This window comes from Abramis brama (genome assembly GCF_963993115.1).
Source record: "Abramis brama genome assembly, chromosome: 22".
Lineage (NCBI taxonomy): Eukaryota > Metazoa > Chordata > Actinopteri > Cypriniformes > Leuciscidae > Abramis > Abramis brama.
This window is the reverse complement of record NC_139984.1, coordinates 33921348-33935261: the sequence shown is the minus strand read 5'-3', so window position 1 is coordinate 33935261 and position 13914 is coordinate 33921348. Positions and strand designations below refer to the sequence as shown.

The window sequence follows — 13914 nt, the reverse complement described above, 5'->3', positions numbered from 1 at the left end:
CTGCAACATTCTATCTACCGAGTTCACGGACTATTGCCATCTGTATACAAAGTCTTTATGAAGTGTCTGCTTTCAAGAATATTACCTTGGCTGGTTGATGCTGGAATTCTGTCTAACAAACAAAAAGCTTACATTGAGCGACAAGGCATGAATGAACATGTTTTTTGCTTAAAAACTGCCACTGACGATTTTAAGCATAAATCTGCTAAGCTGTACATTGCCTTCCTTAACTTCAGAGATGCCTTTGGCACATTGCCTCATAGAGTCATGATTGATGCATTTGAAGATATACAGCTCCCTAAGATCTTTGTGGACATAATAAAAGATATATATTGTGATTCCTACCTACAAGTGATCTGTGGAAAAGACCTCACCAGACCAATACCACTGGAGGTAGGAATCAAATCTGGTTGTCCATGGAGTGCTGTAAACTTTATCATTGCAATAAATCAATGGCTAAAATGGCTCTGTGCATATGCCCTGCCCCACATCCTGTCACCGAACCCAGTGCAGGGCTGTTGGAGTTCCACACTGCATACACAGCTACAAGACAGTCTCACCTCACCAACATGCTGAACTGTGATGATGCCAGTGTGAGGCAAATGGCCAGGGCATCCTTATTGCTGGATTTTAAAAAACAGAAGGTGCTGCACGCATGCGGCAGGGAAGATAGCTTCCTGGGCTTTAAAAGAAAGACCAATGGAACAGGGGTTTGGTGTGTCATCAGACTGGCCAGACTTAAACGACTTATGCTGGAGGACAGGCACTGACCTGAAGTGGACCTCTCACTGCCAACCTGTAGAGGTCTCTGATGCAGTGATAGAGGACCCATCTGTCATCGTGGAAGCGAGACTGCACCATAACAACACTGTTCTCCTGCTCCAGCCTAGAACATCAAGGCAGACTCTCTTGTCTATTCAAAGAGCCCAAAATATGGAGTACTGGTCCAGTCTGAAACTCCAGGGAAAGTTGGCAAAACTGCAATTTACAGCAATGCCACCATCAGTGAGGATATCCTAACCTTCTGCGTAAAAGCACGTCTGCAGGTTCTTCCTACAAAATACAACTTATCATGGGTAGAGGGAAACAGTGTGGCCTCTACCCATTCGCCCCTCTGCATGCTGCATGACCCCCATCAACACCTGGAGTCAGTTGCCCACATCATGAACAGTTGTTCATCACTTAAAGCAGTGGTTCCCAACCCTGCTCCTGGAGTACCCCCAACACTGCACGTTTTCTTTGTCTCCCTAATCAAACACACCTGATTCAACTCATCAGCTCATTATCACATGGGTTAATGAGCTGATGAGTTGAATCAGGTGTGTTTGATTAGGGAGACAAAGAAAACGTGCAGTGTTGGGGGGACTCCAGGAGCAGGGTTGGGAACCACTGACTTAAAGGACTATATATTGCCAGACACGATAGACTTGTGGACCTCATTGCTGCTCAGGTTCCCAGTGTGGGTGATGAGCAAATTTTTAAATACACTACTGTACAATCTGTTTAACTCATCTGCAAACACTTTTTTAGGAATTGCTAATACACCCGATATCGTTAACATCTCTCAGAATGGAAAAAAAGTTACACTATTTGAGGTGTCATGTGCATTTGACTTGTTTATGGAGGACTCTTACTGTTCTAAGATTCTAAAATATCAGTCATTGATATCGACCATTGAGAACCTTGGGTACAAATGCCGGTTTATTGTGCTCTTGTCCATGAGGAAACTTTTATCTTTATCATTTATCCCTGAGAGGTTTAACCAAAGATGCCCCTCCACTGGCACCAAGGCTGCCATAGAACGGCTGATAGATTTAGCCATCTCCTTGGTGGCTTGGAGAGAATGATCTGTGGCCCGGCGCAGCTCTCAAGTTCTAGGTCTCCAGCAGGTCAGTCTGGTATGGGACATGGTGTGAAGACATGCCACAGCCTGATCTGCTGCCAAATAAGCTTTACCCACCAAAGTTAATGTTGTTCTGACCAGCTTGGTGGGTAACATCGGGGCCTTCAGGGACGATGCTGACTCGGGGGAGAGATAGCTGGAGTTAGATGTCTGAGAACTATACACACGATAAGAGACTGGTTGCGACCGTGAGGGCAGGAAGCGCAAGGACCAGAGCCGCAAGGAACACAAGTCTGAGCAGAGCGTCCGTAATGGAAGCTTTTCACAATGCTCAAAGCCAACCCCCTCAAGAGCTAACTATGCATGCTCCACTCTCAAACAAACTACGCATAAATCATGTGTATCCCCACCCGTGATGTAGCGAGGGCAGGGAGGAACGCACAATTTCAAATGGTGTTTGTTCGCCATCATTATAACTCTTATTTATCAGAGACAGTAATACCAAATAAGACATACAATTTCACAGAGAGTGCTTGCTGAAGACATAGAAGCTGGCGCTGCTTGGTTTGGGTATGCTTTATAGTTTCCTGGTCGTGATGTCACCCGCCTATGATGTTGTCATGCCATTGGACTGATTTCACATATGCTTCACGACGCAATCGCACAGATGAGTTCCAACAGAATCAATTCTTGATGCAACGCAAGTTCCCTTGCAATGGAACTATGCAATGTCATCATTAATATAGTGTGTGTGCCTGTGTGTGTGTGTGTGTGTGTGAGTGTGTGCAGGACTACCCCTGGTCTGGTCGGCGTCTGGGTCGGTGTGCTGTGGTCGGCAGCGGGGGGATTTTGGAAAACAGCAGCTGTGGACGTGAGATTGACAGCACAGACTTCGTCATACGGTAAACACATCCCATAATTCCTTGCTCCCTCACTGGCTACAGCAATGTACTCAACCAGAGTGATTTATATCGAAAACGGATAAAAAAAAATATAGCTGTAAGCTGTAAAATCTTATAAAATATGTTTTGACTGAACATTGGTAAAAAATGTTCAGGTAAATATGGTTTAAAAACGATTTTAAACACAAACCTTTGTTTGGAAATTCTGTAACTAAGCATAATGTGTCACAGAGATGACAGACTGTATATGGATATGGAAGAGAAACTCAAGGTGAGAATGAACATTTTTAGACATACTTGGCCAGGGGTGGGCTGGGGTGCGTTTCCCAAAGCCAACTATGGTCGCAAGTTCTGTTGTAAGCTCGCGTTCGATCAAAATATTCGATCAAAATATTTTTTGGTTAAATGCAATACATTTGAATTGCAATACATTTGAATGTATTCTCTCTTTATTTCATCTGACTCCATAAATGAAAAGGTTTTAATGATATCTGTGGATCATTAATTGTGAGCGAATATTTGACTATTCCTTTTAACTCTTTAATGAAAATAATGTCAAAGTCAGTTAGAATAATCAAATGTAACAATTTATTATGTCAGGTAAATGTATCATGCCAATTTCATAATCAATTCAAAGATAATCGATACAAAACATCAAATGCTCTGGAATAAAGAGAAAAGATGCAACCCAACACTAAGAAATACGTGAGGCTGAGAGGTCTCACTCTCAGCCTCATGGGCGAATCTGAGTTACAGAAAGGCCCCGAATTCCCTGCTGCATTTCATTATATAGACAAACCTCTTTCACATGGCAACATGTACTAACAAAAGAAATTTGCATTCAGAGGTTGCACCTTTTGGGGGTGTGTGACCATTTGCCAGGAGATCACCTTTCTTTGTATGTCAGTTATCTTTAAACTCTTAAAAACTTTATTACCTTTTGTTTTACTTATTTGGAAATGAGACATTTGTACCAGTCGCACTGTGACATTTTAAATGATACCAAACATGAAAAATACTCTGTGATAATCATTCACATTAAACTATACATTTTCTTGGGTGTTTTACATGTGGTCTCAGCATGAGAGAGGGGGAGTGGGGAAGAGGGGGAGAGATGTGTTCGGAGGTGAGACTTTGCCTCACAAATGGTGAGTTTAAATGCTAATTTCCAGAGAAGTCCTTTGTCCTCTCTCAGGGTCTGGTCGCTCTTCAACCAGACTGTCCAGAGCTTCCAGTTGGCCAATGATGCTTTTGGGAAACGCACCCCTGTTCGTGGAGATCTACCTACCTGCAGAGTTCAGATCCAACCCTGATCCAACACAACTGTCTGTAATTATTAAGTGCTCCTGAAGATCTTAATTAGCTGGTTCAGTTGTGTTGGATCAGGGTTGGAGCTGAACTCTGCAGGAAGGTAGATCTCCAGGAACAGGATTGGGCATCTGTACTAGGCTATTTGTTACTTTAAAATAACAGAAAACAACAGTTTCAATAGAGAGCCAAATAAACTCTTGAATGTACTTGGAATAATCGTAACAACTTGGACATTTCATCATATAGGATTTGAAGCCCCAACTTCCTAATCAAGTGTTCATTGCTTAAAGAGCATACAATTATGAATATATAGAATACTTAAGCCATTTATATTTCTTTTCTTACATTGCAATCAGAATAATTGAAAGTAAAAACTATGATCATACTATTTGATCACACAACTTTCTGGGCACTAAATACTTCAGGTGAGAATAAACATGGAATGAACAAAAACAAATCCATGTAGAAGTCTAGTACAATGCTTACCCAAATAACAAAGGAATCAAAATGACACAACAATACAAAGACTTTTATAACCCGCAACAGATCAGGTGCTTGTCACTTCACACCACGTGCCACTAGAAAGATTTTCATGAAAATTGGATGAACCGTCTAGGAAGAGTTTGAAAAAGTTTTTTTTTTTGTGTGGAAAATTCAAAATGACGGAAAAATGTTCATGATGGAAAATGATGGCATATTGTGCAATTTTGTTTCTAGCCCTTATGATTCAAAAGTTATTAGCATAAACGTAAGTGCAACTAGAGGGAATTAGTTAGAGACTCCAAATTTGCTGTGTTTAATGTTTGGACTGTCCTCTATCTATGTGCCAAATTTCACAACTTTTTACCATATCATTCTTTGGGCTGCCATAGACTTACAGAGCAGAATAATTTAAATAACTAGAATGTACATTTCCTGAAGAAAATGTGAGTGGTGCTTGCAGTGGCAAAATTCGCCACTGGGCAGATGCTAATACAATTAACATGTTGTGATACCACATTATAACATGATTTACCATGTTTCTAAGATGATTTACTACGATTTACCACATTCCAGCATGATTTACTATGATTAGCATGTTGTTAGAATGATGCCAGCATGATTAGCATGTTGCTAGCAGGATGCTAGCATGATTAGCATTTTAGAATAATAATAATGATAATAATAATAATAATAAGTATACAAGAGAACACTAGTGATGCCTTGCCTTTGGCAAGCACCACTAATAATAAGAAAACTAACAGATTCAATAAGTGCCCTGATCACACCTTCTGTTCTTGGCCCCTAAAAACCCCACAGACGCACGTTAGAGGAGGGACCTGAGCCACATCTACAGACCAGAAGATCACATAGACTTTGAATTCTTTTAAATCTAGTTTATCAGTTTCATTCATAATTTAAAATACAATTCTACTGATGTGCGCTCACTTGTGTTTTTTACAGCAGCTTTGAAACGCCGAAACAGCTGCAGACAGTTTCTCTGTGAATAGTTAAAATGGTTAATCACTGTACAGTTTTACACAGAATCCACAGGACACGCCATCTCTTATCAGCTCAGCTGAGGGGTTTATATTCAACCGGCTAGATCTGCTGTCTAGATTTTGTTGTGTTTGTCAGTAGGAGACGATTTTAAAATGACAACCCTGTTAATATGATTTTATAGTAAAGTGATTATTGAAAATGATCAATAATCAGCATCAGATTCTCTTTCTAATAAACACATTTAAGTATAATGACTTCCTGTTACGTCCCATGGCTCAAAAGGACGCAACAAAGACGGGGACACACGCTGAAGTGCCAAAACATATACGAAATTTATTAACAAAAGAGAACTATACAGAAAAGAAATAAAGTAACATGAAACTGTCAGGAATCAGTGGTGTAAAGTTAGTGAATGCATGAAGTGTAATGGGCTGTAGTAATGTTGGATGCAAAGCATAAACAGAAAGCAAACAAACAAAGTCCGAAATGCAGCCGCGCCCCTCCTTCAGTCATTTGTCATAAGGCCCTTTTTAAAGGAAGAGACCGGAAAGCAACAGCAGGTGTCCTCGATAAGAACGCCCACCAATAACTCCTTTGGAAGGCGGCACATTTCCATTTCACCACAGGGATGACGCACATGAGTCGTCACACTTCCCAAAATTAATTTAGCTTGGACGACACACCATTTATGTTTTAGATCCTATGGTTTACTTTTAAAAGACTGAAGCTGCACCTGTTTCACAGAAATCAAAGATTTATTTTTCTCTTTCAGGTTTAATTTGGCAGCGGTTAATGACAGTGATGTTGGACTGAAGACGGACCTGATAACCATCAACCCCAGTCAGATTTATAGAGAGTCAGTATCCACACACACACACACACACACACACACACACACTCCTCTCAGTGAGATTATTTTAATTTATTATAATATTAGACACTTTTATTCTCATATGTCTCATATGGGTGTTGGGGTCAGAGGGATGATGGCGCCGCTGTGTGTGGCTCGCCGCTTACCTTTGCTGGGATTATTGTTGATTTGCCTGCTTCTACTGCTTGTCACTCGAAATGTGTCACCGTTGCTGGTGTATGACCGCCTGACTTTAAGTATATGTAACTCTGTGGAGAAAGTGCCGATCTATGGCTCTGTCGGTCAGTCAGGCACGCTGCCGCCTTTCATTGCGTCCATACCTGCCTATCTACGGCGTCAACCCTGCCTGCCACTCCGCAGAAATCGCCGCAGGAAACGCGGTAGGAGAGGCGGAATACGTGTCAGGCTCAGAGCGTACCGGACATCATCCTCCACCTGCGATCGAGGTCATCTGTCTGTTGGGTTATCAGCTGGGTTCATCGGCTGCAATCTGCGTTCTCTGGCATGCAGTTACCGGTGGCTCCGGTCGATTGTACCGGGCTCCGAGTGCCCATCTCCCCGCTTCTGGAACAGGGAGCGCTCCAAGCGAGGCTGCGTGCTTGGGAATCTCCGCCCGCTCAGTAGTGCTTCCCAACGGACTGAAAGGCGCTCAATTTACATGGCGCTGATCAACACTAGGTCACTCACAAATAAGACTTTTATATTGAATGACTTTTTTATGACAAACGCTCTGGACTTTTTGTTGTTGACGGAAACATGGTTGAAACCAGGTGATGACAGCACCTTCTCGGAGCTCCTCCCCCCTGGCTGCTCTTTCTACAACTCCCCACGAGTGTCAGGTCGAGGCGGTGGGCTGGCCACGCTCTACAAAGATGAGTACAGATGCAGGTTACTACCTGCATTTGTCTATAATAGTTTTGAACTCCAGCTGTTTGTGGCTGATCTAGATTCTCCTGTATTATTTGCAGTTATTTATCGCCCACCAAAGCCAAACAAAGATTTTATGCACGAGTTCTCTGAGTTTTTAGCTGATGTTGTTCCTAAATATGATAAGCTTTTGGTTTGTGGGGATTTTAATATCCATGTGTGTTGTCCCTCAAACCCACTTGCTCATGATTTTAAAACTCTTTTAAATTCTTTTGGCTTAAATCAATGTGTGGAAGGGCCGACACATCAACTTGGCCACACGTTGGATCTCATTATCTCACACAGGCTCTCAGTTTCACTTGGAGAAATAACAGAATCTGGTTTCTCAGATCACTTCCCCATTAGATTTGAGATCAGTATTCCACCACCCACTAATAAACCTGTCTCCTCAGCCTCTAGGCGCCGCTGCATCACACCCTCCTTAGGTGTAGAGTTTGCTTCTGCGTTTATGGGCTCACAGTTTTATGCTATGAATGGTCTGGTCTCTCCTTCATCCCCAGATAATATTCTTTCTGTGTTTCTTTCCACAAGCACTGGAATTCTAGACTCTATTGCCCCTTTTCGGACTAAATCTATTAAACCTAAGGTGGATCCTTGGCTAAATGACACCACAAGGGCCCTTAGGCAACACTGTAGGCAAGCCGAACGAAGGTGGAAGAAGGACAAATTATTTTCATCACTGGGTTTATTAAGGGACAGCCTAGCCACATACCAGAAGGCTGTGAAGGCGGCGAAGATGCACTATCTTTCTTCGGTCATAAATAGCAGTTGTCATGAACCTAGAGTTTTATTTAATACCATTAACTCCATGTTGAATCCATGCACCTCTGATCCGACAGAGGTTTCAGTTAGTACATGTGAGAAATTTCTTGGTTATTTTACTGACAAAGTAGCAGCTGTCAGGCAAAACTGCAGTGCTAATTTTAGCGTGTTTGTACCTGCTGCTCCGGTGCTTTCTGCTGTTTTTGAGGATTTTAAGCCAGTTTCACTTACGCTGCTTTCTGAGGTAGTGCAACACATGAAACCCACCAACTGTCCGTTAGACATTGTCCCAGCCAGGATAGTGAAAAAAGTTTTTAATAGCGCCATTGGGTCGAGTCTACTCACTTTAATTAATTTGTGTCTTAGTCTAGGTTATGTCCCAGCTGCATTTAAACATGCTGTGGTCAGGCCCCTACTTAAGAAGCCAAATCTTGACCCTTCAGTGTTATCTAACTTTAGACCAGTTTCTCATCTGCCTTTTCTGTCAAAGGTTTTGGAAAAAGTTGTTTTTATACAGTTACAAGCCTTTATGCAGAAAAATTCTGTCCTTGAAAAATTTCAGTCTGGTTTTAGATCACGTCACAGTACTGAGTCTGCACTGCTAAGAGTACATAATGATATTGCCTTGTCTGTGGATGCCGGGAATCCTGCTGTTTTAGTGCTTTTGGACCTCACAGCAGCGTTTAATACGGTGGACCATGCAGTCCTCCTCTCTCGCCTTGAGCATTGTGTGGGCATTCAAGGTTTGGCACTTCAATGGTTTAGCTCCTATTTAGCAAATAGGAGCTTCTCTGTTATGATTGGTGAATGCTCCTCGTCAGCTGCTTCTCTTTCTTGTGGGGTACCCCAGGGTTCAATTCTTGGCCCAATCTTGTTTTCTTTATATATGTTGCCGTTAGGGAGTATTATAGGAAAGCACAATCTATCCTTTCACTGTTATGCTGATGACTTGCAGATTTATTTGCCTTTAAAACCGAATGATAATGTCGCACTAGACTCCCTACTTAGTTGTATTGATGATATTAAGATATGGTTGTCACAAAATTTTCTTAGTTTAAACAATGAAAAAACGGAGTGCATCATCTTCGGTAACCCAAACGGTTCAGCGGTGAGTTTGGGGGCTCTGGCTCCATACCTTAAGCCTGCTGTTAGAAATTTAGGGGTTACTTTTGATTGCGACGTGAAATTTGACAAGCAAATCAGCAATATTGTCAAAATGAGTTTTTTCCAGCTTCGTCTTCTAGCTAAAGTTAAGCCTTTTCTTAATAGGCATGATCTAGAAAAGGTGATTCATGCTTTTATTAGTTCGAGGTTGGATTATTGTAATGCTCTCTATGTAGGTTTAAATCAAATCAATGCACGACTTCAACTTGTGCAAAATGCTGCCGCTCGGTTTTTAACAAATACACCTAGGCGTGTACACATTACTCCTGTCCTCTATTCCTTACACTGGCTTCCAGTGCAGTTTAGAATAGATTTTAAGATTTTGTTGTTCGTTTTTAAGGCCCTAAATGGCCTGGCCCCGGAGTACATAAGTGAGATTTTAACCCTGCGTGAGCACAGCCGGTCGTTACGGTCTTCAAATCAACTGATTTTAGAAGTCCCAAGGTCAAAGTACAAGCGTTGGGGTGATCAGGCGTTTGCAGTTGCTGCCCCAAGACTTTGGAACAAGTTACCCCCTGATATCCGTACATCTGCAGATGAAACTCTTTTTAGGTCTAAAATACATAGTAGTGGTGACACAATTCCCTTTTTCTGCTTTTTTTTCCCTCCTTTTTGTTATATGTATTTATTGTATGATATGATGTTTATTTTAATCTATGTTGTGAAGCACTTTGGATACCTGACGGTTGTTGTAAAGCGCTATACAAATAAATGTTGATTGATTGATTGATTGATATGTCCAACACATCTATACAGGCATACAGTTGGAATTTTTTTTTTTTTTACACTTTACAATAAGGCTCATTAGTTAACATTAGCTTACTACCTTAGTTAACATGAACTAAGAAAGAACAATACTTCTACAGCATTTGTTAATCTTAGTTAATATTAGTTTCAACGTTTACTAATACATTATTAAAATCAAAGGTTGTATTTGTTAACATTATTTAATGCACTGTGAACTAACATGAACAAACAATGAACAGCTGAATTTTTATTAACTAACATTAACAGAGATGACTAAATACGGTAACACTTTATTTTACAGTGTCTTTGTTACATATGTTACATGTACTTACCATAGTAATAACAGTAAATTATGCATAATTACATGCAATTAACCCTCAACTAAACCCTAATCCTATAGTAAGTACATGTAGTTGCTTAATATTACTCAGTACTTAAATATATAATTACACTGTAACAATGACACCTTAAAATAAATTGTAACCCTAAATACTGTAAGAAATGTTTTGCTCATAGTTAGTTCATGATAGTTAATACATTAACTAATGTTAACTAATGAACCTAATTGTAAAGTGTTACCAATATTGTGTGTGTGTGTGTGTGTGTGTGTGTGTGTCTATAGATACAAAAACCTGGAGAAGGATCCGGATCCGTTGGTGGAGCGCGTCAGTGTGTACGGAAACGCCTCCCTCATTATTCCTGCCTTCGCCTACACGTTCTGCACATCAGTGTCAATCAAAACACTCAAAGTCCTCCAGCCAATCAGACCTCAGCAGCCGGTGGTGTTCTTCAGCCCCTCTTACCTGCGGACAGTGGACCGGTTCTGGAAGCGGCGTGGCCTACGGGAGGTGCGCCTCTCCTCTGGGTTTATTTTAATCAGCACTGCACTGGAACTGTGTGAGCATGTTCACGTTTACGGATTCTGGCCGTTCGACAGCGACCTGCAGGAGCGTCCGGTTCCGTACCATTATTACGACCAGATGATGCCGCACCCCTACATGCACAAGATGCCGGAAGAGTTTGTGCGACTGCTGCAGCTCCACAGCCAGGGGGCGCTGACACTGCACCTGCAGCCCTGCTCCTCACAAACACACACTCGGACAATGTCCGAAAACACCCCGGATAACCTTATATAGAGCACTGTATGAGGGCACAGCCATTTGTAGTGGTCTCCGAACCCATAGCGCAAGGTCTCCACGGGTCCTTAGTCTTAAAGGTGATATATCATGAAAATCTGTCTTTTTCCGTGTTTAAGTGCTATTATCGGGTCCCCAGTGCATCTATCAACCCAGAAAACATGAAAAGTGAAACCCAGTAACTGTGTTCTGGTGAGCCTTTCTCTGCAAGCATGTAAAAAAAAAAAGCCGATCAGATTTCACTCCCCTTCTGACTTATGAAGAGGATCTTATTATAATATTACCGGCCCTTAAAGGCACACTATGCAGTTTCCGTTTTTCTCAAACAGCGACCCCTAGAGTCCCTGCACTCTTCCGACCGCGCTTTCTTTGTTTTCTTCGTCGACTCTGTCATGATTCATGTTTGAAATGCGTGCTAGTGTCTTCCATAGAGGCTGCTTCATATGTTGTTGATGTATGTGACGTCGTGCCGTAAAGCAAGTCGTGATTCTCGCGAGATTTGGCGGGGCGCCACCTCTCAAACCTGCATTGCAGACGAGCACTGAACACTATTGACCAGAACATGTCACCGCTGTCTTATAAAGACCTCAGGAACTGTGGACACTTGTGGAGAAGTTAAACATGATGATGAGATGATCAGTGTAACTCCACAACAACTACAGAAATGTCTCCACTAACATTCAGAAGCTCTTCCTGAGTCTCTCCGTAAGGCTGCACTCGCTGCTGGTGATTCTGGGATTCTGGATGAGTGAGATTGGCCTGTTCTGTTATTGCCGGAGTTTCTGAAGCTCGAGTAAAGACTCCGCCCTCTTCTGAACGGAGGCGGAGCTAAAGCTCATTTGCATTTAAAGGGACACACACAAAAATGGCGTGTTTTTGCTCACACACAAAAAGGGGCAAATTTGACAAACTATAATAAATGATCTGGTATTTTGAGCTGAAATTTCACACACACATTCTGGGGAAAAGGGGCATAATATGTCACCTTTAAATCAAATTTAAGGCCATAAAAAGTCTTAAATATCTTAAATGCTATAAGAAAAGTCTTAATTATAATTTCAAGCACTTTTAAATTTGGGGACGGAAAAACAGGAATCGATATATGGCTTAATATTAAAGTTAAACTTCAAAAGGCAATGATTTAACTGTAAAACGAGGTAAAAGTAAATACGAGGCATTGTTGCACATTCTACAGGCTCACGTTTTCAGAGCAGTTCGCAATCAATGAGATACTGTTGATGAATTATGAAAATGTTTACCTGTGGTGTTTATTTCATTCCTGGAAACTGGTCACATTTCTAAAAAAAAGCAGCTGCGTTGTTTACAGGGTTTACCAGGGTAACCTCTATATTTCTGCAATTTTTTATTTCATTAAGCTGATGGATCTAAAAGAAGCTATTGTGCATTCTAAAAATGTAAACAATTAGGATAAGATATTTATAAAATCATATTTATATGAATATAAATATAAAAATGGCTTAAAGGTTGAAATGTGAGATTTACTGTATATAAAACTTGTTTAAATTGTTGTTTTTACAGTACTTTTTACGGTTTCGATGTTACCATACACATTGCTCTACTCCGTCTGGATGGTATAATCTGATTTAAAAAGGTCTTTAAAAAGGTCTTAAAAAGCATTAAATGTGATTTTAAAACCCTTGCAGATACCCTGCTAGCGGATATTATTGAGTGTGCTAATCAAACCCATACAGAAATGTAATATATGTCAATATATGTAAATTACATATATAATGTTAGTGCCCATGTATGTCTGCTGCATATATGAGAATATATGCAAAATTCATATATGTAAAACACATATACATATATGAAACATATATTTCAAAATATATCAAAAATGGCCGTTTTCATGTAAGTGCCATATATTTTCCCGTATATGCACATAAATGTGAAATATATGTATGACGCATATATGTATACATGCATATATGACGCATATATGTATACATGCATATATGACGCATATATGTATACATGCATATATGACGCATATATGTATACATGCATATATGACGCATAAATGTATACATGCATATGACGCATAAATGTATACATGCATATATGACGCATTTATGTATACATGCATATATGACGCATATATGTATACATGCATATATGACGCATATATGTATACATGCATATATGACGCATATATGTATACATGCATATATGACGCATATGTAGCCTATACATGCATATATGACGCATATATGTATACAATATGTTGCATACATGTATACATGCATATATGTACTTATTTCTAAAGTACATACTTTCACATATATTAGGGATACAAATCTTATATCTGAATGCCTTGAAATTAAATGCCTATAGTTGGAGATTTTGTCTATTGTGTGAATACCAAATATAGTATTTTAATACAATAATGCAGTGTTTTCTTTGTCATTTTTGACAAATACATCCACAAAGTACCATAACCATATGCCACAGCTTTAAAAATGCATCAGTATCACATGCATGTACACTGTAAAACTTTTCACTGTAAATTTACAGTTAAATACTGGCAGCTGGGTTGCCATCCACATACTGTATTTTTACAACACTACTACAGTAAACAGCATTTACAGTACTCCACTGTAATTACCAAATACAGTATATACCACATTTTACATTATTAAACTTGTCGACAGCAATAAATTGTATTTTTACAGGGAATACTGCTTTTATTATTACATAATTAAAATATTATATTTTAAGGTTTCATAAGAGTAGTCACACTAGGAAAAA

At 40.2% G+C, this 13914-nt stretch overlaps 1 protein-coding gene across 1 annotated transcript; it reads left to right on the top strand.

Annotated features, from left to right (window-relative positions):
• Nucleotides 1-461: 461 nt before the first annotated feature.
• On the top strand, nucleotides 462-13830 carry LOC311073186 (alpha-2,8-sialyltransferase 8F-like; the record flags this gene model as incomplete). Its single annotated transcript, XM_084098666.1, has 4 exons — nucleotides 462-593; nucleotides 2633-2745; nucleotides 6311-6394; nucleotides 10632-13830. The coding sequence occupies 4 exons, from the start codon at nucleotides 462-464 to the stop codon at nucleotides 11143-11145; spliced, it is 843 nt and encodes a 280-aa protein (XP_083954792.1). The 3' UTR covers nucleotides 11146-13830.
• Nucleotides 13831-13914: the final 84 nt, after the last annotated feature.